The sequence below is a fragment of the Glycine soja genome, chromosome 11, assembly GCF_004193775.1.
Source record: "Glycine soja cultivar W05 chromosome 11, ASM419377v2, whole genome shotgun sequence".
In the NCBI taxonomy this organism is placed as follows: Eukaryota; Viridiplantae; Streptophyta; class Magnoliopsida; order Fabales; family Fabaceae; genus Glycine; species Glycine soja.
Genome location: NC_041012.1, coordinates 47,736,217 through 47,761,638, shown reverse-complemented (window position 1 = coordinate 47,761,638; position 25,422 = coordinate 47,736,217). Strand labels below are relative to the sequence as shown.

Here is a 25,422-nt window from a genome sequence, read left to right as displayed (position 1 = left end):
TAAGAAGAAAAAGTTGTTGCTCGGGAAATAAAAGTACTTTTGAGTTCTCTCAATTAATTTTAATCCAAACATTCGCTATGTCTTTAACTAATAATATTTGTATATTTACTCATTAAAATTATATTTTACAAAATGAGTTTTTATCAAAATTGCTAATGATATACTTTTATTATTATTTTTTATTAAATTTAAACATTAATTAGTTTAATTTATAACTTTAATCACCACTCGGATCTTCCTCTTCCCATGAATTTATCATGAAGCACGTTTGTTAAATGAAAAGCGACACGTCACATTGGAAGGTTGCAATAATGGACAGTACGTGATAGATTAGGGGCGTGAAAAAAAAACTGTTCCGATTCAACTAGATTCGGATAGAATCATAATGTAATTAAATTGATTTTTTTTGCAAATTAGTTTAAGAAAAAAAATACTGTTTTTTTAATCAATTAAATTAATTGAACTGATTTTTAGTTAAATATTTTTAAAAATTGACCACATTCTTAAAATAAGTTTAAAATTAATTAAAAATTAATTTGATTTAGAATCAATTTTTTAAAAATAATTTGATTTTCAATATTCTAAACCAGTTTAACTATTTGAATATAAAATTTAATTGATTAAAATAGTTTAACACTAATTCAATTCAATTTTTTTTTATCCAACTAATTTTTAGCCACATGTGGCAGGCCATTTTTTTCTCGAGGAGTGGGGACTGGCGAGAGGAGCTGAAAGCAGTCTCTTCTATATAGTGCCACAAAGCCATTTGGTTCTATCATTCTATCGTGCCACCTAGTCCTTTATAGCAGCAACATACCCAAAGTTGACGCGCCAATGTCTTTAAATGCAATGGCATTTACAAAACTTAGAGTTTCATCGTTTACAAGCTCACTTGCTAGTAACAATTCAAGGCCATCCATTTATCAACCATGGAACTTATCGTTGCAATCATCAAAAATAGGAATGGTGCCAAATAAATTATCCATCAAGTCCGTTGCTTTTAGTGACAAGGTACTATTTTTACAATATTTTCTCCTTCTAAACCATGCATGAAATGTTGTTTTGGATAGTGATGTGTTTATTCCGTTAAACAAACCTTGTGAAGATCTTCAAAACTTAGTTGTGTGGCAACATTAAGAAATGAAACTATAATGTAGTAGGAAAATGCTATTAGCATGGGTAGGGGAGAAAGACTAAACTATTTAGTTTCGAGGATTAAGACCTCCTTACAAGCTAAGGAAGAAAATGGAGAAGGTTGTCTGGATATCATGATATTCAATTTCAGGAGAATGACATCAAGTTTGGAATCCATGGAAGCTTGGGCTGCAGCGAGTTTGGCCTTGACGGTCTCGAGGCGGTCCACGCAGGCGGCAAAAAGTTCGGTGTACATCATTAAAGAGCGACAAGTCGAACCAATTGTTATTAGCAGAGGTAGGAGAGAAAGACTAAACTACTTGGTTTGGAGGACCAAGACCTCCTTACAAGCTACTAATTTGAATTCTTCTCTTCATTATTCATTCCTCAACTTTCCTTTTATACACTGCCTTCATATTACATTCCTAACAAATTATTTAACAAACCAGTAACAAGGTAGTGGACCTAACAACCTCTATATGATTGTAACTAACTACTATGACAGTGCTCTTCCTAAGATGAATCAGCATGGTGCTTTTCTTGGCCTACTGCTGCATCTTCTTCCTAACAGGAAACATCTTTTCTTTATATTTTTTATAAAATAAAATGAAAGAGCTAGAAAGAATAACGTCTATAATGTAGTAGGGAAACGTGTTTCTATACCAATGGTCTTGTTAACTATTTTTTTTTTTATAGAGATAATGGTCATGCTAACTAGTATTTTAAGAAATTAAACAAAAATCTTTTTTATTGGAAACCGTATGGGAGAAAGTGTAACGAAGTAGTGAGTAATTTTGAAAGCAAGTAAAAGATAAAATAATTTGATAAAATGTGAAAATTAAAGGAATGTATTCTCCTTATATATTGATAATATTGTTATAGATGATTTAGACATGCTGTCATTTTTTTATATAATTGAATTATAGATGATTTTTAAATTATGTGTGATCTTCCACAACTTAAGTAAGATTGTCTCCCATAAAAATAATTGCAGCCACTATTAAAAAAAGAATAATTAATTTTATCAATCAACTTCCATGATAAAGAATTTCATTTGATTAAAATATATTTTATTTTATAAATGATTAATTATATATTTATTAGTGCATTTAATTCTTATACTGAATAAATGTATTATTAAAAACATAAATAATTTCGGATAGATAAATATTTTAAAATGGCACATAAAATGAAAAGATGGGAGTAACAAATAAAGAAGGAAAAAAAAAAAAACAGTTCTTTCTAAATAAAGAAAACACGACACGCTGGAATCACGTTGAAACAAAGTAAATGTGGAACTATATACGCTATTAATTTCCAAGCCTACAGTTGCCCCTTGAAAAGTCAAAGTCATTGTAATACTACAGGGAATGTCAGGTTAAAATGTGGTTCATCCTTTCATGTTTTTGGATAAACGCTTGGAACGAGTAAAGACGATAAAGTGACTACACTTTCATAATTGACAAAAAAACATCAGTAACAGTGTAACACAATAAAGTGACTACACTTTCATAATTTTCACTATTTTTCCTTCATTTGATTTTCTCGTGTTGGTGCTAGCAGGTGCCTAGTCAAACTTATCTTGGTACGAAAGATTTGGATCAAGTTATAAGAAAAGGCCAAGAGGCATTGTTAAACTCAAGTGATCCATTGAGAACATTGAAGATAATTGACACCATCCAAAAGTTAGGAATTGAGCACCATTTCGAAAAGGAAATCAACTTACAGCTTGGAAGGGTAGGGGATTGGGACACTGCCGAAGACCTTTTTGCCACAGCTCTTCAATTCCGCTTGCTGAGGCATAATGGTTGGCCTACATGTTCTGGTACATTTATTAGCCATTTAATTGGACATTATATTGAATTTTAATTGTCTCTTATTCTCTTCTTCCTAATGCTACAACGGAAAAAGAAAATTACATGCTAAAATAATTGTAGAATGATTCACCATTATTTGTGTTGCGCTTAGTAAACTTGTTTAAGTTGTTTGTGTTTATTTTAAACAAGGGATAATTCAATTCTATTCAATTTTTTAAACTTCCATGAATGATGTTGTTTGAATATTAAAGATGTATTATAAAAATATTATTCACTAGCCTCTCTCCATGGATTATATTTTTATTTTGCCTTTATATCGGTATCTATCTACCTAAATGTTGTTACCCAAACATGCTAATTTGATTATGTATTTGTTGATTGACTAAAGATGTTTTCAACAAATTTTTGGACAAGAGTGGGAATTTCAAGGAATCTGTCACCAGAGACATTTGGGGCATGTTAAGTTTGTATGAGGCATCATATTTAGGTGCAAAAGGCGAAGAAGTACTACAACAAGCAATGGACTACTCAAGGGCTCATCTGTGTCAATCACTCCCACACCTAAGCCCTAAAGTAAGAAGTATAGTCGCTGAAGCCTTAAAGCTTCCAAGGCACCAAAGAATGGTTGGGTTGGAAGCCAAAAACTACATGGTAGAATATAGCCAAGCAAGCAACCAAATACCAGCTCTTCTAAAATTGGCAAGGCTAGACTATGACATGATTCAATCGATGCACCAAAAAGAATTAGCAGAGATCTCGAGGTAATTTTGTTTTCCACATAATCATAATGACAAATAGTTTGATCAAGGGTGTGGTTAGTTTGAGTTAAAATGGGAATTAAGATGGAATTAGAAGATTATACAATAAATGGTATATGTTTAATCTACATCCAAATATATTGTCAGCTACTATTTGGTTTGCTTGATTTCTATTCTCAAAACTTGTTTTTAAATTTATAAATATATTTAGGCAAAACGGACATAGGCCATGTCTCATTACATGTAGCATCACATCTAATGACCCACAATTTTGAGCTAAGACTACAAAATAACATAAGAGAATGAGAAAAAATCTCCCAATTAGTTTAGTTTTTGGCTTTTAAAACATTTGTTTTGAAAATAATTTTTGGAACAAAATAGATTTTAGATGAGAAATTGGTTAATGTGGATTAATGTTGAATTGGTTTAGAAAATAGTTTTTTTTAACTAAAAAATGAGAAGGAAATCAAGCATACCCTTAATTTTGCAAATTATGTTTTTCACTATTTTATTCTTACCGTTTTCAATTTATTGTCACATGAAAATTAAGGAACAAATGCTTTAAATGTGCAACATAAGATTGTTTCTTTGTTTTGATCAGGTGGTGGAAAGACTTGGGACTTATTGAAAGACTTGGTTTTGGAAGAGATGGACCAAGAGAGTGTTTCTTATGGGCATTGGGGATTTTTCCAGAACCTCGTCATTCAAGTTGCCGCATTGAACTTGCAAAAGCCATCTGCGTTTTACAAGTTATAGATGATGTGTTCGACACTTACGGAACATTAGATGAACTTGTTCTTTTTACTAAGGCAATCAAAAGGTTTGCATTTAACATTTCTTTGAATTAAAACTCAAGTAGCCAAATTAAAAATCCAACTTGATAGTATTGATATTTACAGGTGGGATCTTGATGCGATGGAGCAACTACCTGAATATATGAAAATATGTTATATGGCATTGTACAACACCACCCATGAAATTGCATACAAAATTCAGAAAGACCACAGCCTAACTGTAGTTGCTTGTTTGAAAATAACAGTATGAATATCGCTATCCTTTTAAATTAAAACATTTATGAAACCATGGGCAAGAGTAAAAGATTAACGAGAGATTGTTGCTTAATTGGTGCAGTGGATAGACTTAATTGAAGCTTATCTTAAAGAAGCCAACTGGTTCAACAACAAACATGTGCCAACTTTTCAGCAATATTTGGATAATGGGGTGATTTCTTCAGGATCATACCTGGCCTTGGTGCATGCAACTTTCCTCATTGGGGATGACCTCTCAAAAGAAACCATTTTCATGATGAATCCATATCCAAGGCTTTTTTCTTGCTCTGGGAAAATTCTTAGGCTTTGGGACGACTTAGGAACCTCAAGGGTATCTCACTTTATATTGATACATTTACATACACTACTATTTTCTCTATAGTTAGTAATTGATTCACATCTAATTTACTTGATAATAAAGGTACTATGGTTCCTAAACATCCTGCTTGTTACAATTAAGCTAAAAAAATTAATTAAATTACTGAAATATTACAAGAAAATTGACATTAGGATGAGAAGTTGTTGATGTTTCACTTTCAGGATGAGCAAGAAAGAGGTGATAATGCTTGTAGCATACAATGTCTCATGAAACAAAATAATATTTCAGATGAAAATGTTGCCAGGAAACTTATAAGGCAACTCATAGATAACTTATGGCCAGAGCTAAATGGTCTTACCATGACCACCAATCTTCCTTTGTCAGTTATGAGGGCTTCTCTCAACATGGCTAGAACTTCTCAAGTTATTTATCGACATGGAGATGATCAAAACATGCCTACAGTTGATGAACATGTTCAAACATTGCTGTTTACTCCCTCTATCAACTATCGAGATGAAAATGATATCAATCATGTTATTTGATTCAAATTTATAAATTTTCAATTTTTTTGTCTTTAGTGATGGCTTGACTTCCTCGATTCATCATAATATATGCTAATAAAATTAATAGACTAGTTAAACAATTTAATTTATATATAGAAGAGTACATATTCCTTGAGAATTTTTTTATAATTTTTTATTTTAGAAAATTTACATTTGATAATATTTTTAGAAATTATAAATCAATTATCTAGTAATTATTTTTGTTAACAAGAATGGATGCCCACATAATCATGCTGATTTCATACTGAGAAAATAGTCTATGTATTTATCATTTAATTATAATTTGATGTAAAAATTAAACTCTTCATACTAATAATAGATAAATAGAAAAAAAATTCACATACAAATGATCATTTAACATAAATTTAAATGTCAAATATATTAATTAATTAAATTAATAGAAAAAACATGAACGTGACAATTTTATTTTGTGTAAATGAACATTGTTTTTCACACATAATTCTGTTTCAATGATAAGAGTAAGAAGTAAAATAAAGAGTTTCCTTCAAAAACAAAATAAAGAGTTGCATAGCGTTAATTTAGAGATTAATCTCCAGTAAAAAAATAGAGATTAATCTAACCAGCTTTTTAGTTAGCTTATTTAATTACCAAGACATTAAATTTAGTTCAAGTAGAAATTTACAGGGACCAATTGGTTCAGGCCGAGTCCCTTGATCTACGCACAGGCCCATTATATCTCCATAAGGAAGGGAGCAAATTTTATGAGCATCGTTCTCGATTCTTTGTGGGCTTTGTCTCCATTCCCAAACAAAAAGAAGGAAACAATAAAATAAAGTGCAGTGGTTTGTTTTGGTACGGTGCTCTTGTTCTTCGATGGTACTTTTTCTTTTCTTTTCTTTTCTTTTTTTTTTTATAAAAAAATCAGCAAATAAGTATAATATATTAATAAGGAATGGTACCAAGATACCTAAATACAAATATCCAGCATGTTAACAACATAAATATGTAAATATGAGTTAACCCGAGAATTATGATAAAAGTTCAGTCATATCCTCCTTCTACCGAACACTGCAAACTGCAAAACAAAGTCACTACACCCCAAATTTTTATACCCACCCTGTACAATCAACTCATCTTATCCATTATCCTCCTCCAAGCACCATAGCAAGCATGCTTGAATATTACTGCACCACTGTAAGTATGAGAATTTAAACCAAGGTGATAAAGAGTTCAACCAAGACCAAACTAAAAACATAATATCCTGGACGAAAAGCTTTCAATCCACAACTTGTTGATTAAAAATACGGTTGTTCTTTTCTTTCCAAATGCGCACCACACAACCTTCAAAATCTGACTTTCATTCGCTGGTGCCTTTTTGTTGCTCGATTCTTTAATGTTTCCTTCTTATTGTTTTCATACTCATAAATCATTTTAGCCGGCCAAAACACTAATTTCACTTCGACAAGTGCATTAGACACGACTTTATATGACTAAAACATAACTAATAGTTATGGAATACGAGAGCTAAAGCCAGAGACATGCACAAATTAAATGTAATTAAAATACCTTTATAGTCTTTTAAAATACATTTTTTATTATAAATTATAATTTATTGAAAATTGTTAAAAAAATCTATTTTTTTTATTTAATTTCATTCATAATTTTATAATGAAAATTGTTCGTGCTTATTTTTGTATAAACGAGGAACATATTAAATATAAAATAATACTTCATAAATTTTTATAACCAAAACATAAATGTTATTCTAAAGGTATCCAAGATGTACATTATTTTTACAAAAATTCAAAATGAAACACAAATCTTAAATTATTTTTAGTTTTTTGGGAATGTGGGAAACTTTATTTCTCATATTTGAATTACTTTTTGAAGAATAACGTTTCCAAAAAATAATATTTTTTGGGAATATTTTTTGGCCATGTATGCTACAAAATTGCTCTCATAGGTAGGTGAAATCTAACTAAGTTCAAGAAATTACTACAATAAAGTATCACAATATTCTTTTATTAAATTATTTGATGTGGTAAATAATTAAAAATTTTGAAAAAAAATCACATACTCTTTGATTATTATGAAACTTATATAAATATCCATCGAAATAATTTTGACCAACCAAACATATTTTAAAATTCATGATTTCCAAAATCTTGATTCTCAGACAACAAAAACTTTCCTTATACTAAATGTCCAGCAAAAAATCCTAAAGCAAGAGGTAAACAAATTCCATAAAATAAAGGTCTCAACAAAAAATATTAAAACAAGCAATATAGATTATGAATGTTCTTCCAAAGTCTTTTATACCTTTACTCTGCGTCTAAAACAATTAGAATAAACTAATCAGACGAAAGGTTTCATGAATGCCCTTGGGACACAAAAATCATATAAGCTAATCAATCGTGACATTATAGTTCATTTTTTTAGAGGAGTGACATTACAGTTCATAGTTGTAATAAAATATGACAATTTAGAATAAGATATATTATCCCTTTAATTATCCTTTCTTTTTTCAGTCATCTGACAAAATTAGACTCACAATCTCAAGGAACGTTTATAAGAAAAAAAAAAAAAAAAAAACTCCAGGAGCATCCCCTTGTAATTGTCAAACAACCTTCTCTTACTAAAGGTCAACACTACCCTTTAAGGATCGAATGAGAGATGAATTATTTCCTTGTTAAAGAAGGTGTTATCCTTTAATATCATTTTCCTTAACATTTTAAATCTTTGGTTTTCCTTGAGGAATTGAAAGAATTACTACTCTTCCCTTACCAAACGAGACCAACACAACATTAACAACATGCCACCTTAATTTTTATAGATAAGAATAATGGTCCTTCCAACTCTAGTGGTAAGAGTTACCCTAAAAAGTACGTGTTCACTTTATCAAATTCTAGAGGCATTATCCTCTTATTTGCTTATTTTTTCTACCTCCTCCAGGCAATACGCAAACTTATTAAATGATTGAGAAAGTTAAAGGAATGCATTTTGGTGTACTAACAAAATTAAAATATTCTTTTAGATTTTTTTTAAAAAATATTTGAGAAACATTAGTAACATATTTTGAACACATTTTTTTTAATATTTACTCTATTATTCACTAAAATTTATTAAGAACTATAAATTCATGATAGAAAATGATTAAATGAGAAATGAAACATCAAATTTTTTTATTTGGAATAAATTTCAACCCATAAAGAAAATGTGTTCAAAAGAATATCTTATTAGCATTTATTTAAATATTTTTCATTTTATATATGAAGCAAATACTATATTTGTAAGAAAAAAATATTAAATCCTTTTTTATCCTTATATAAAAAAACAATTATTTTCAAATGCATATCCTCACCGCAGCATATTGAGCATAATTAGATTCCCAATAAACACAATGCACAGATCTCAAGGCAAAGATATAGTACTACCATAATAACACGAAGAGGGGATTGATGAGTGAATATAAAAAAGATGAATTGGTCCCTTCGTATAATTGTGCTTTCCACTATCCAGCTGGAAATGCTGTCAGCAAAGGCAAAAACGGGCAACAAAAGCAGATATCCCACTCCAATTTTAAAAGTACATATGATGGAACCAAAGAATGTTATTGGTATATTATTATTTAATATATTTTTTTTACATTAAATAATTGTAAATAAATTATATTTATTTTTAATAATAAAAATATGTTGAAAATAGTTTGTAAGGGAGCGTTGCTACCATTCCTTGATTCATTTGAGTTACAAATTTTAGTACAATTTGCGAAATAAAAAAAATTATTTGATAGAAAAATTTATATTGACTCATTGATTCTGAAAAATTAATCAAGTTAAAGTTAACAAATATATCTTATCGAATTTACAGTGAACAAGTTTATTGATATAACTCGTTAAAATAATTTTTACAACTAAAATTCAAGTTCAAATTTATGATATAAATTGTTTTTGGTGTGTGATAAAAAAAAATAAAAATTGGTTAGAACTTAGAACCCCGCCATGTTTGAAGGGATGGGGGACCCAACGGGTACAAGGAAAAAGCACGAGATTGTTATGCTCATACAGCCGGTGACAACTGTTCAATTAAGACCCCCAGCTGGCTTACTCCCACATGGCGAGATTCTATTGGCGTAGATCTGCCATCATTCTTGCGGTATCTACTTTCTGTGAACAGCTTTTGCCAGCTATCACTGCCACAGTAACGGCTATATTTTTTTAATCTCGCATCAATCTATGTTTTTTCGTTCGTTCATTCCTTGGAATTTGAAACCCTGGTGTGGCTAGTGACATGGCACACACCTTCTCTACGTGGAACGAATGAACGGGGCTATAAATAATACCTAACGCCTACAAGCCTCTCTCGTGAGCCCTCACAGAGAAAGCATTGGGGAGTAGAAGTAGAAGCTTCACTTCACTCTGTTCAGTTCTTATTGTTGCATAGATAATTTGTCTCTATTTTTGTTATTTTCTTTCTCTCTCCTCTTTGTGCATTTTAATAGCAACTCTTAGTTTCCAATGTCCAAGATGTTGGGAGTGTTTGTGGGACTTTTGCTGTTGGTGGGGTTGGCTGCCTCTGCCAAGTTTGATGAACTCTTCCAGCCCAGTTGGGCTATGGACCATTTCATCCATGAAGGAGAACTTCTCAAACTCAAACTTGATAACTATTCTGGTAATTGATCATTCCAAATCTCTAACTTTCCTGCCTTGTCATGATACAAGGTTGTGGCATTTGCATAATGTTCTTACCTTTGAAGCATTTTTAGTAATGTTATTTGTTAATAGCCCTTTATGTCTAATTTTGCACTTTTTTTTTGTTAGATCTGATTCTTGTTAGTCCATTTAACAGCCCTGCAAAATGTGTTATTTTTCAGCTAAATATGTGACCTTTTTTTGAACACTGCAGGTGCTGGATTTGGATCTAAGAGCAAATATATGTTTGGGAAAGTGACCATCCAGCTCAAGCTTGTGGAGGGTGACTCTGCTGGAACTGTCACTGCTTTCTATGTAAGTGGAAATTTTATATTTTTTTTTGAAGAACAAATTTGCTCATGATGCTCTTTTGCTGTTTTAGTACGGAGCTTATGATAATTACTATTTACTAGCTATAGTGCTTAGTTAACAATGAACATAATTTACGGTGTACATATTCAGCTCAATACATTGAGCGTTTCTCAAGTGCAGACAGCCAGATTTGCATCAATGAATTGAATATTACCAGAGCCATTAGTGTCAGCTACCTACTTTCATTTGATTCTTGCATTTATTGTCTCTCTCTGTCCCTGTCTGCACATTTGAGCCACGATCCAATATTTTTAGTGTAACTTTTATCCTACAACTTTACACTCTTAAATTGATGGCATCTTAAATTACTGTGATGCAGATGTCATCAGACGGCCCAACTCACAACGAATTTGATTTCGAGTTTTTGGGCAACACCACTGGTGAACCTTACTCAGTCCAAACCAACGTGTATGTGAATGGCGTTGGCAACAGGGAGCAAAGACTCAACCTCTGGTTCGACCCCACCAAGGACTTCCACACCTACTCCATCTTCTGGAACCAGCGCCAAGTTGTGTAAGTCCCTCTTAATTAAGCAGTCATTATCCTAAACATTATATTACTATATTTTACTGTAAGTAAGTAAAAGCAATGTTAGTTGAACCTGGACTCTTTCATAACCCGAAAAGCTGTCAATTGCATGCTTTTGTCAGTTGAGCTTGTGCTATCATAGGCTTTGGCCTCATCGTGTCCCCTTCGGTTCCCATTCAATTATAAACACAAACTCAAAAGGAAAAGGAATCTTACGCATATTGAGACGTCAATTTTCATTTTTACATATATTTTTTATTCGACAAATGGTAGTTAAAAATTGTAACATTGGAAGCATATCTATCTGAATGTAAACAGTTTCCTGGTGGATGAGACGCCAATAAGGGTGCACACGAACCTGGAACACAAGGGCATTCCCTTCCCGAAGGACCAAGCCATGGGCGTGTACAGCTCTATCTGGAACGCGGACGATTGGGCCACGCAGGGTGGTCGTGTGAAGACAGATTGGAGCCACGCACCCTTCGTTGCCACCTACAAGGACTTCCAAATCGACGCGTGCGCGTGCCCCGTGCCGGTGACGTCAGCAGATAGTGCTAAGAACTGTAGCAGCAGCGAGGATAAGAAGTATTGGTGGGACGAACCAACGTTGTCCGAACTGAACTTGCACCAGAGCCACCAGCTCATGTGGGTTAGGGCTAACCATATGGTTTATGATTATTGCGCCGACACTGCTAGGTTCCCCGTTATACCTGCTGAGTGTGTTCACCACCGTCACCACTGAAAGGGAGAAGAGAAGAGGAAGAGAACGAACTACTTTTGTTTAACATAACATATCCTTCATGTTTCACCTTGTAACATATTTCGCCTTAGCTTTATGTGAATTCTTTTATTTCCTTGTTTAATCATTAGTACCATCCAATTTTATTCTTTTTGTTTTTTAATTTGGACCAAGAGAGAAACTAGTGACATTTTCTAAGATTAATAGACCATCAATTTTAAAATATATCATGTGTAATTTCTAAAATAAACCATCAAAACAAACTCGGATTGGGCAAGATTAATAGAGATGGATTGTACTTATTTTTACTATTATTAAAATAAAAATATTTAAATATAAATTACATCATTTTTAAATTATTTATAGTTAAAATTAATTTTAAAAAATCGACCCATCTTAATTTTACCCTCAGTCTTAATTGCGACGGATTATGGTGTAAGATAGTACCTGCCTTCATAATTACCTAGGGTATCTGCAACTTGACATTAAAGATGTGAAAACTATGCTGCTAACTACTATTAGTGTGTTGCCTCATTAAAAATCCAATAATAATCCACTTAACCATATTAAGGGCCATCCTGTGTGAGGCATGTAAAACCCCTTTAGCTGTAGAAGACATGAAAGGCTATGATGGGATTATCCAATTGAAATGGATGATTATGGGCCATTATAAATCAGTTTTGACATAATTGACAGTCTTTCTTTTAGAGTCAAATGATTTGAGGGTCCTAATTTGATGAACTATCGAAAAAACAATGGAGGAGCGTAACATCTAAGAGGATCTTTTATTGAAGAATTTATTTTGAGTTATTGGATTATTTTTTAGTTCTTATAATATTATATAATATGTAAATTTTTTTTATCATTTTTTACTTTAGTGGTAAAATTTAATTTGGGTTCCTAAATTTTATTTTAAAAAAATAAAAAAATAAAAAAATAAAAAATCTTTTTTTTTCTCTCAAATAATACTAAAAAAATAATATTTTAAAAAAAATGAAATTCTTGAAAGTTGATTCTCTAGACCTCAACATACAGCATTGAAAACTTTTGAATAAGTATAATAATAAATCTGATGGATAATAGATTTTAAATTTAAGAACTTAACTCATGAACCTCTATAATGAAAGTTCAATTTATCTACAATTTCCAAGATAAATAAAAGAAACAAACAATTTTTTTTTCTGTGTTTTTGAAAAAGAGAAAAGTGAGGGCAGTGCAATTTGGTTGTTGTAAAGACCTGAAGGCGATGAATGACTTGCTGGAAGGTGAAGACTAATGAGCAGTTAAGGGGACGATAGTTGGAGTGAAGAAGAAGAGTGGCATGAGAGAAAAAGAGAAGAAGGAATGGTGGTGCTGAATTGTTGGATAAAAAATTAAAACATTCCAATTCTTTCTTTCAGGCCCCACAGTGATGAATAGGAGGTCATGTGCATATTTTAATTGAAATTATAATTTTGCCCTCTAAATTTTCACAAAAAATCGCTTCATATATAGTATAAAATTGAGATCACATCAAAGTCAAAACTGCCTAGGTTAAAAAATCCTTCTACCGACGGATCGATCAAGTTAAAGTTAAAGTATTATTATTATTATTATTATTATTATTGAGTTATATTTGATAAAGATTACACATAGATTTATTTTGACACTTTCATTTCTATTTTTTTCATGACCCTAAAAGGACGTTACACATATACACTCACACGACCTTATTTTTGGATCATCTTGCCTCCTCAAACGATTGTTGATTTCGCCTAATCGCATTGATAGCACAACTTTAACTTTCGAATCTTCTCATAATATATTTGACTAATTTAGTATATGTTTCAAACCTAACCAACTTGTTGAATATTAGTTTGGTTTGATTCAGGTTAATTCAAAATAAATCTAAAAAATGTAAATGAAATGAAACCAATTAAAAATAGATTTTATTTTTCCCAAAACTCAAATGAATAGCCTCATGAACACCCTTAAATTTTTCTAAACGTGGGCTTTTGGATAAATGAGATTCAACAGTAAAGTACAGCTCGACAAACGTGGCATGCCCTTTAACTAGCACTGTAGGTGAGGTCGATGTGCCCAATGGATCTTATCCGTTTTAATGTTGGCTTCAGCTGTCATTAAGATGGATTAGTTAATATAACTCACATATAAAAGGGAAGTGTGCAAACTCAAACAACAACCAAATATATTTTATCCCATTTTCCTTCCTTTGTTCTTTGCTCATTTTTTATTTATTTATTAAAGTGTCCTCTAAACATCTCTTATAGTTCACGTTACTTGAGCCACTGAGCATTCTTCTTAAAAAAATACCATGGTTTGGACTCCTCACCTAACAAACGTGGTATTTATTTGACTTGTTCCTTTTATTAATTTATTGGTATATGTTAACTTATAATTGTTATACAAACAATACTATTTTCTTTACAACATCCTAACAACAGGAAATAAAAAGAAAACAAAATGAGGTGGTTATTTTGTCATTAGAAATAAATTTATTCTAATTGAAAATTAAAAGAGAAATATAGGAAGTACTAGCTATGTTTTCAAAATATGATTTTGTGTAAACAAAATTAATAATTTTGGAAAAATAATTTCAAAGTTTGGCTTTTGAGTCCAACTTTTTATACTATGTTCGAGACACTGTTTTTTGTTTGCTAATTTGCTTAAAGTTACATCCAACTGTTGTGATCTGTTAGTTCTTATGGGCTATAGCTTGATAAATTGAAATGAACTATAGTTATTAGTATTTTCTAATTAAAGAATGTTTTGAAATATCAGTTGAAGTGTAATTATATAATCTATTAAATATTTTAATTCTTTTAAAAAATATATATTGAACAAATTTATATATTATATAAAATAAACTTCTAAGTATTTTGAAATAAAATTCACTTTAAATTTATTGATATACTCTTAAGTTTTTTGTATATATACACCTATATCCTTGCATAAATAGTTTTTGTTAACTGAAAAAATAATTATTATTTTTATTTTTAAATTGAAAATAAAAATCACCATTTAATTAAAATTTTAAAATAACTGTAAATAAAAATAGAAACCTTCTTCAAAAATAACATCAAAAAAGAGATGGAGGTAATATTATTATTTATCTTTTTTGCTTCATTTTTTATTAACTTCATTGTTTGTTTGTTTGTATATCCTCGAAAATGATGAGTGAAGCGGCTGGTGAACCCTAATTAGTTGTCGGTGTTTGTTGGAAGAGCTCATCTCTGTTTTCTTCGTCATCTTCCCCAACCAGAGATGCGCCCCACAACAGATACTTACTAAAGCTTTCAACTTTCCAACACCCTTTCAGGTTTCTTACCTCTTTCACCCTCTTTTCGTTCTTCTTCACATCTCTACTTGATTTCAAAGAAAGAGTTTTTGTTTTAGTTAATTTTATCTCTCTTGTAATTCACCCATTTAATTTTTTTTTATAGTTTTTGTTATTCCCAATTGTAATGGTACTATGGAGGGCAACTAATCACTGGCTTGCATTTGCATTAGATATTGTTTTAAAAAATTTCATAATGTTTATACTGGTGAGTGTAGAGTTGGGTTAGTAGAAAGTAGAAACATTTCTAGAGGGGTGGCAAGATTGACATGTTATGGAAGGGGCTGTTGAATTATTAACATGATAAATGTGGTTCTGTGTTTCACTCTCACTGTAGCTAGGCTAACAAATTGGGTTATAGTGAGTGACCTTTTGAATTGATTGTGTACTTGTTTGTGTTCACATTGGGTTATCAAGAAGCAGGTTGAAATATCAGGTAAATGTCCACATGTTTTGTTCCACTTAGAGGAATTGATTTTGAGTCAAAACAACTTTAGGTAGTTTTTGCATTGGGTAACAAAATTATACTGAGTTTTACTACTAACTTGCATTTAGAATAAACACTTCTAGACATAAATTGCATCACTTCAAAATCAATTTTAATCAAAATTAATTTGGTAAATACTCACCCAAAAGCTTGAGGGCTTGTTTTCTTGGCAGGTGTATGATTAAGTGTTGTTATGTTGTAATGTTAACATTGTAAATTTTGTTGGTAATTACATAGTTCAACTTGAATTGCACGCAGATGTTAGCCAAGGCCCATAACAAAGGGGATGGATCTAAGTCCCTGGCTAAGATACTGGCAAAATGGAAAGAATATAATGCCCAGATTGATTCCAGCAGTGATGCAGATAAGCCAATTCGCAAAGTTCCTGCCAAAGGATCGAAGAAGGGGTGCATGAAAGGTAAAGGGGGGCCAGAGAACTCACGGTGTAACTACCGAGGTGTCAGGCAAAGGACTTGGGGAAAGTGGGTTGCTGAAATCCGAGAGCCAAACAGAGGCAATAGGCTTTGGCTAGGTACTTTCCCCACTGCCATTGGAGCTGCCCTTGCATATGATGAAGCGGCCAGGGCAATGTACGGTTCCTGTGCCCGTCTCAACTTTCCCAATGTTTCAGTTTCCAGTTTCTCTGAGGAATCTTCCAAAGATTCTCCGTCTGCGAATCATTGTGGTTCCTCAATGGCAGTGTCTGCAAACGAGTCCATGATTTCACCTAGTAACTCTGGGGTAGATGCAGAAGAGGATGTTGATATGGAGCCCATTTCCTTATCCTTAAGTGTAAAGCATGAGAATGGGGAAGGTGAATCGGGGATAAGTTCATCCCCTCCTTCTTCCTCATGATGTACATTGGGACATGGCTAAAATTTTTAGCACATGTACTTGTTAATGGTTAGCTTAGATTTGATCACATTTGGTCCTGGAGATTAGCTGTTGTAAAACTAAAATGAACTCCGTTGCAAAAATGGTCAATTCTTTTGGCCGCCTAATTTGCATGGATATCTGTCTATTTTTAACTCGTTAGGGTGTGAATCATACTTACCTTTGTCATGTTACATGCCCTCTTCCCTCACCTCTACATCTCCAAACCCATTTGTTATTGTCTCTATCTTGCCCGGTTTATTTTACTGTGAGAATGTGGTTTTCTTAATTTTAAGAGCTTACATTTCTCATGTAAGTTTCTATTTACATAACACTTGACTTGCCATGCATGATTGGGTTATAGGGGATGGAAGCTTTTGGAAATAGGAATAGTCTATAGGAAATCTCCATGGGTCTCTAGAGGAACAAATTAGGAAGTATTTCAGCACGTTTGGAACCGCGATGTGAACTCATGGTAACTTTAAAGCTAGTCTCTGGTGTGGTGTAGTAACTTTCTGTAATCATGTTAATTATCATCTTTTCAATTATGTCATTTTTCTATTTAATTCTTAACTTATATAGTTATCATGAATGAGAAATGATTAATAATGAAAGTTATAGTATTTAGAAGTTAAGAATATTTTTAATAAATTATATTAATTATGTTTGTTAGTTTAGGTATTATTTTTTACTATACTATATTATTCTTTTGCTTGTGATTTGTGTGTATCAAATCCATTCGTCATGAATTGATTGTATAAAATTATGAATGATTTTGAACTTGTATGAAATATAAAAAATAAAATTAGGTATAATATGTTGTTTTTTACATTATTTTTAAATAAAAACAATGACAATATTTAAAATATTGCATCCTCAAATATTAAAAAATTGAAAACATTCATTGCCAAGTTTCACATTGAAATTAGCTCTGGCTGAGTTCCAGTCTTACACGCACCCGTATTTCCAATCAAAAAGAGTTCTAAGGGAATTGAATGTTTGGGACTCATAAATCCTACATCCACGAAATGTTGGGACCATGCCTCGTATATATCAATGTCACGTGCAGCCTCAAATTCTCCAAATGCCAGGTTTTAATTCCTTAAAAATAATACTGATAAAAAATATTAAGAACGTGACGGAAAAATTTTAAATTTTGAAAAATTTTAAATTTTAAAAATTTTAAATATTTCAATTGAACATATTTTTATTTTCCAAATTTTATATTTAAATAAAAAAATTAAAATTATGAGGGTGAAAAAAATGAATGAAAAAAAAAGATATGATTGGTGTGCTAGTTATATGTGTTATTCTATCAAACGGTATTTCTTGAAGAAACTGTAAGTAGAGAATTTCAATTTCTCACATTTTCAAAGGAAATTAAAATTCCAGATTTTTAATTGTTTAAAATTCTGTTTTAAAATTTTAAAATTTTAAATTCTTTAAAAAAACATTCAAACAATAAATTCTAAATTACAGAAATTTAAATTCTCTATCCAAACATTTCAAACATATTCTAAAAAAGTTATGTTAGAACTTGAATTACGTTTGATATTATGAACAGGACTATTAGTAATACTATTTATTAGTAATTTTAATTTTAGTTAATTTTTTAAAAATATTGGCTACTAATAGTATTTGTTTTATTTTTAAATTAAGAAATACTTTACCCAGACTCAATTATAAGTAACCAAAAAAAGGTTTGGTAGATTTAAATATAAATAAATTTTAATTACTTTTGTTGTATTTAAAGATATTATTCTAAAAATAAACTTCAATTAATCAATATTTTATTTTTAATGATATTTTTTATTCTAGATATTAAATTTTAATAAAGGACACATGAAAAAGTTTATTTCTTAAACAGGATGTAATTAGTAGAATTAAATGATAACTCAGCAAAAAAAAGTAAAGTTAAATGATAATAATTAATTTTTTGAATTTAATTAACTTTGCTTATATTTGAGTATGAAGGAAGTGTGAATATACAAGTTTTTAAATTTTTTATTTTTATATAAAAGGTTACTTTATAAAAAAAAAACTTGATATTATATCATGAATTAAGTATTTTAAAAGTTCAAGCAATTAGCTAAGGACATTTGAATTGGCTTTTACATTCTTATTAAGTCCTAGAGTCTTTTATCAGCCTTGTTAAGTCTACGTATTTCTGATTGTTATTTTTCTTGTATCGACAATATTTAATAAACAATTTCTCAAGGAAGTAGTTGATACATCTAAGATGAACTGTGCTGACATATTTGAAATGTTAATTGAGATCGAATGTTGGTAAACGTTGAATGATGTAGAATTTTAAGTGGATTGAGATTTTAGATTTTTAGATCTTCGGATGGTAGCAAACTGCTGAATGAGACCAAGGCATTGCTAAATAGGTAGATATTTGAAAGAAAAAAAAAACATTTTAACACACAGATAGGCTTTTTTTTTTTCAATGACAATAATAAAGATGGAACTTAAATCCTGATATAACTACTCAAACGTTAAACCTCAACCATAGACTGACCCAAGTGGGTTTAATTAGACTTTTAGCTAGTGCTATGCTTTTGCCATGCAAAATTATGAAGTAATCCCTCCATCTTATGTATGAGTTTTGAAATCTTTTCATTTATATCAACTTTAGAAATTTTATTAAGAAGATAATAGTTATTTTTTTTCAAATAATATTCTCATTTGTTAGTTTTCTACTAAACACTTAAATGAATTTATAATTATATTCTAATTCTTTAGTAAGAATATTTTATTAAATGATAATATTATCATAATAGTTTGTGTAGTTAATAATTTTCTTAAATATGCATTACTTTAAAATTCAAAGTAAATATTAATTGGTGTCCTTAGAATGGTTAAGCAATTAAAAGTAAAAAGAATATATAAAAAAATTATTAATGCTCTCCACTGTAATTTTTAATATATCTCTAACAAAATTTTAATAATTTTTTCTTTTATTAATTTTGAATTTCATATCTATGCATTATCAGTTATAAAATTTTACACCGGCAATCAATAAAGAAATATTATTAGGATAACATTAATTAAAATAATATTTACAAAAATCAACAAATTCATTAAGCTCAACAATTTGTGATTACACGCATGCACTATTTTCTCTTATTTTTTTTCTTTAGATCGAAGGACAAATAATGCAAAACCGCGGGAATATATGTATGAGCTGGGGGAAACCGTCAAATGACTAACAGACTAAAAAGTTATTGCACTAGTTGCTATGATGACCAACTCTATAGGGTCCTCGGACAGTTAATTAGTTATGTCCAAAAACTTCTAGAGTTCGATGATATCTATGAGGAAAGTGATAGGAAATTAATGCATATGACCATGCCTTCTAATTTCCAGCTACATATGTGCCAACTGTGTTCTTCCATGATTCCATCTATTCCTACACCCCACAAGGGCAAAACTAGCTAGGAAAAGGGATTCTATGGCATAACTATTCCTCACCTGGAATATGACATGAATGTATTCCTTGTTAGACTACAAGTTTTATGTTAGTGGGTTAAAAATAAAAAAGAATATATAAATAAGTGGATTATAGGCTTAAAGTGTTAATAATTCAATATGTTTTTTTTTTTGGATAAACTAATTAATCACTTAATTTCAAAGTCCACTAACACATGCACTTACTTATATTTTTAGATATTAAGTTAAAACTCTACTTACATATAAAATTCTTATGGTATCATAGGCTGTGTTGTCGGGGTTAATTATTGGCTTGTCTAGATTCTTAAAAACAATATTTTAGATTGAGAGATGCCGATCAGTCTAAGTAACTCTCTAAATAAATAAAAAATGTCCTGTACCATTTATTTATATTTTTTTATTGAGAAAGTTGTTGAATGTATATAGAATGATTGTGGAATTAAATTTAAACTTATACTTCATATCTAAGTGAGGAATTAAAGCTCAAATGAATAAAAAAGTGACTAGCAAATAAATGAAAGACATCCTTAGCAAGAAGAAAAGAAAAAAAGAAGAAAGAAAGAAAAGTTTTTGGAAAACATATCCTATGTTGACCGGTTGTAAACAAAATAAATATATATATATATATATATATATATATATATATATATATATATATATATATATATATATATATATATAAAGAGGATCTTCAACCCAAAATGTCAATGCAATTTTGAACAAATAGACCACCAAAACTAGAAGTCCAATTACTGTTACTCTAACACCCGTGTGTCATTTGTAAGCAGCTGGCATATAAGCAGCATTTGAAAAAGAAAAAAAAAGTGGAAACTTTAAAGAAAAATAATTATACATGCTTTCAACACCAATACTTGCTATGGTGCTGATAAAAAAACAAAAAAAAACCAATATTTGCTATGGTATTTATAACATATATGTCGTTTAAAGATATATTAGTAAGTATTTCTAAAATCAAACATAACATGCTTGTAGCATAAAAAAAAATGCTTGATATAGATAACTTTTACCTTAACTTTATAGTTAAAAGTTTAATTTGAGGTTACTATTTTTATTTTAAGTCTACAGTTAAAAGTTGAATTCGTGTGTACAGAAAAATATTATTTTTAAATAAATATTTTTTTATCAATAAATATTAATGTTTAATTTTTGTTAATGAGAAAATTTGAACTCATGATTTATTTTTTCATTTCTTTATTTTTTACCACCAACTTAATTTTATATCTATTTTTAAATGATTTTTAGTACTTCAAAGATTAATTCTTGTGTCTTGAACAAGAGATACTTTTAATTTTTTTGGAGTGAAATTTGATAGATTATGAAATTTGAAGAGAAGTTCAATTAAGATTTTTGTTTCTTTCAAAAATAAAATTTGAAATGAAAAAAAAAACATTTATTGTACACTTTTATTATTGAAAAAAATCTCCTTGTACTTAGACTGGAAATATAAATGAAGGGAAAAAAGAAGATGCAGATTAAAATGCCCTTTAATGCTCCGTGTGAGAGGGATTAAGGCATTCTGCATTATCTGGCAAGTTATCAAATCAAACAAGTGCATCCCTTCCCTACTTCCCTGGCCTTGGTTATCATAATCATGGACCAATTCTAACTTCTAAGTTGGAATTGAAGAAAGAGGCAAGCCAGCAACCCCTTTAATTCATCCCAAAACCAAACTTCTCCCTCTCTCCATGACTCCATCAATCAATATCATAGTATATTTATTATCCAAGGGACCCATGTGCCATTTGTCAGTTGAACCTCCACCAGAGTTAATTTCCTAATTCCTACCACAAGTTCTCCCACAAAAGATCTTGGCCCTTCATTTCCCTTCTCTTTAAAACCCCCTCCAACCAGTGTGCATTCCATCAGATTCTTTAGTTTACATCACCACTTTTCTCTCTTCTCTCACAAAATCCTTCAATCTCTCCTTCTCCATCTCCAGCCACCACAGACAACTTCTAGTAGTTGCATTAGACTTAACATAGTTTCTTCAAAATGAACAAGGTTGGTTTTGTTTTTCTTCTAGTAATAACTCAAATCATTCTGCTTCAAGCCATGGCACTAGAGTCTGAGGCTCCAATGCCAGGACTCAACCCTTTGGAGGTTAAAATTCAAAGAGAAGTTAAGGTAAGTGATCAAAAGAGAGACAAAGTTGTAGTTCAACCAGTTGCTGGGTCTAGAGGGTCGTCATCATCACATGAAGAGGGTGAGTCTAAAGCAGAAGAAGCTGAGGCTCCAAGTATTAGAAAGCTAGGAAAACATCATTCCGCAGACAAGTCAGTGGCAGGTGGAAGTGTGATCTTAGGTGGCCTTGTTACTGTCACTTTTGCTGCTGTCTTTTGCTACATTCGGGTTACAAGGAAAAGGGATAATAGTGATCACTGATCACTAACAAGCTCTAGTTAATGTTTTTTTGCCTTTTTTTTTTCCTTATAGGATTAGTATAGGGAATAGGAAGTAAATGGATAGTTGAAACAATGGCATTGTTTGAAATTGTATCAAGTATCAACAGATATCCGTGTGATATTGTCCACATTATAATGTGTAGTGAATATTGTTCACATTATGGTGTGTAGTGAATGAGATTCTGATAGAAAATTATGTGAGATTATGTTTTCCTTCATCTTCTCTGTTTCCTTCGATTCTCATTTTCAGAGAGAGAAGCAAGGTGTGTTGAGAATATGTTTTTGTTCAAATAAAAGTATAACAATTTCTTCAATATGAAAGCACAAAAGGTGGCTAAGCAATCCAGATTATCTTTTGCATAAGATTCCTGGTGGTTTTCTTAATAGGAAATTAATCCATAAAGCACTAATCCTTGCGGTTTTCTTAATAAGAAATTAATCCATGAAACACTGATATTGTTTAAACCTACACGGTGTATAGGTTGAGTTTGAGATTGTGTAGTGATATGTATGATTAAATTAATGTTTTTCTTCTTCTTGAATTAATGCTAATAAAATGGATAAAGTACAATGGGGTTTTCCATGAAGCAAGGAAATAATGGTATCTATGCTCCTTTACTTTGAGACAGAGATGCGAATGTAAAATATTAAGCCCTAAATAATTTGGCTGTCACGCCTAAATCTCCGTTTTGGTCTTCACTTTTTAGCAATTTCTGTTGCATTGTTTTAGTTGTCCACGATGGTGGAGTGGTAACACATGACTGATATTTATTTCAACATTAGCAAAAGGTCGGCGCCGCTTTGACCTTGCAGCCGGATGCCACATTATATAATTTGCTGGACAAACTATAAAAGTCTTTTTCCCTTTCTTTTACCAGCATGTTTGGTTGCAATGAAAATAAAAGGAGAAAAAAGAAAAAAAAAAAAGAAGAAACAAAGTGGCTTTTCTTGTTTAATTGAGACGTAATTAAGAAAGGAAAGAAAAAATTGGTGAATCTTTTGACAAAATCGATTTCTTTCCAATTTGAAAAGAAAAGAGAGAAGAGTGTTAGTTTGAGTTAAAAATTTACAAATCTTCTTAAGTTGTAAAATATTATTTTTTGTTTTTATTTTAAGCTGTAAAGTAATTTTTTAATTTATCATTTATCTTTACTTATTTTTTTAAATATTAATGATAGAATATTTTTATGTTTTTAATTTTTAAATATATTTCATTATTTAAGGATATTAATGTTATTTTATAAATAATTTTTATTTCCTCTTATTTTTTACTTAATCAAATAAAAGAATAGAAAAATTATATTTTTTCTTTCAATTTTTCTCTTATCAAACAACTAATTTTTTTTCCCTTTCATTTCACATTCATTTTGTAACCCAAAATAGGGTAAAGGAAAAGTAAAATGGCCCTGTAATTATGATGCAGTAAATAGATTAGATAACATTCAATAGTGCTGCCCTGTATTTAAGGAGTTAAGAACAACTCACTAGCCACTCGCACTTGTGGCTTAGTTAACCAGCAGCAAAAGTGCTGCCAACTGCTTGTGAGTTGTCACTTACCAGTTCAATTTTGGACGGTTAAAAACCATGACCAAGTCATTAATTACAACCGGATCAAAGCTCCCTAGTCCCTATATACATAGAAGGTTTTAAAATTGGATTGCAATGGTTTTTAGATGAAATTTTAGTATTGCATGCAATCTTAATTGTAGTTGTAGATCACAATTTAAAGCCTTAGACATCTTCAGCCATCAACCAATTTAAAATGACAAGGCAACGATGCTAAACAAGATCATGTCAATGTTTTATCTTTATATCTCGAACCAAGGTCTTACCTTTTATCAGCTATAGTAAGGTATCATCTTTAATGTTGATTGAGTGGGGGTCACAACTTTGTAACTGTTTTTACTTTTTACTATTGCAGCACCATAAACGGAGCTCTCACCTTCCCCATTATTAGACCTAATAAGCACACCTATGATTTTGTACACCTTTAATTATATGGTCACCCTGTTACAACGTAAACCTTATGAGTTATGACATAGTATGCATTCAAGTCTCTTTGTATGGACATTAAAAAAAACTACTACTAAGCTTTGACCACTGCCTACAGTTGGAAACTGATGAGAATTCACAGCTGTATGATCATAATAGAACAACATTGATTTCAATAATTGATTAAAAGGTAAAACATTAATTATGACCACAATTTTAATGATTAAATTATGCCTTTCACCAAATTGTTACATAGCAAATTTGTAAGGATCTTTTTTTTTTTCTTTTCAAGTTACAACAATGATACAGTAAAATAATAGTGATTTGAAGAAATCCAGGCTACTGTCCTCGTTATATAACCTGAACAGGTAGCATCTCCAATTATATAGGAGATAGTAATATCCGAATTAGACATGGCAATGAGCGGGTCGGGTACGGGTATTGTCTCCCCACTTCCTTACCTTAACATATTCCTATACCCGTATCCGACGGGTTTGAGTTTATTGTCTCATCCCCGTCACGTATCGGGTCCCCAACCCTGTTCCACACACCATTTAGAAAAATATTTTTTTTTGTAAAAAAATATTAAAAATTTGATTTTAGAAAAAAATAAATTGATTGTTAAATATTTATTTTTAACTACTTATATATCAATAAATTTATTATAACGCGTGTGTCTACATAAATAATTAAGAAAATAAAATTAAATTATGTAAAAATTCTAAAATAAAATTAACTAGTAATAAAAATTATATGTCTTTTGATTAAATTATGCAAAAATTCTAAAAATTTTAAATAGCGGGGCGGGGTCGGGGTCGGGGTCGGGCGGGTACCCACGGGTACGGGTTTTCTTGCCATGTCCAATCCGAATGTATAATAAATCACAGAGCTTGATGCAAATTGTTTTAGTTTAATTATTAATATCA

General features: G+C 30.7%; 3 protein-coding genes across 3 annotated transcripts; all 3 read left to right on the top strand.

The window, feature by feature from the left end:
• The first annotated feature begins 791 nt into the window (after nt 1-791).
• Nucleotides 792-5,385, top strand: LOC114374750 (probable terpene synthase 11). Its single transcript, XM_028332416.1, is given in 9 exon segments — nt 792-1,011; nt 2,698-2,959; nt 3,340-3,712; nt 4,311-4,529; nt 4,609-4,747; nt 4,841-4,925; nt 4,928-4,948; nt 4,951-5,089; nt 5,299-5,385. Coding segments are annotated over 8 exon segments (1,341 nt in total). The 5' UTR covers nt 792-834; the 3' UTR covers nt 5,016-5,089; nt 5,299-5,385.
• Nucleotides 5,386-9,898: 4,513 nt separating this feature from the next.
• LOC114377580 (xyloglucan endotransglucosylase/hydrolase protein 9-like) lies at nt 9,899-12,094 on the top strand. The gene is made up of 4 exons (XM_028336163.1): nt 9,899-10,272; nt 10,507-10,607; nt 10,984-11,177; nt 11,511-12,094. The coding sequence occupies exons 1-4, from the start codon at nt 10,119-10,121 to the stop codon at nt 11,932-11,934; spliced, it is 873 nt and encodes a 290-aa protein (XP_028191964.1). The 5' UTR covers nt 9,899-10,118; the 3' UTR covers nt 11,935-12,094.
• Nucleotides 12,095-15,074: 2,980 nt separating this feature from the next.
• LOC114373620 (putative dehydration-responsive element-binding protein 2H) lies at nt 15,075-16,873 on the top strand. The gene is made up of 2 exons (XM_028331122.1): nt 15,075-15,250; nt 16,014-16,873. The coding sequence occupies exon 2, from the start codon at nt 16,014-16,016 to the stop codon at nt 16,608-16,610; it is 597 nt and encodes a 198-aa protein (XP_028186923.1). The 5' UTR covers nt 15,075-15,250; the 3' UTR covers nt 16,611-16,873.
• Nucleotides 16,874-25,422: the final 8,549 nt, after the last annotated feature.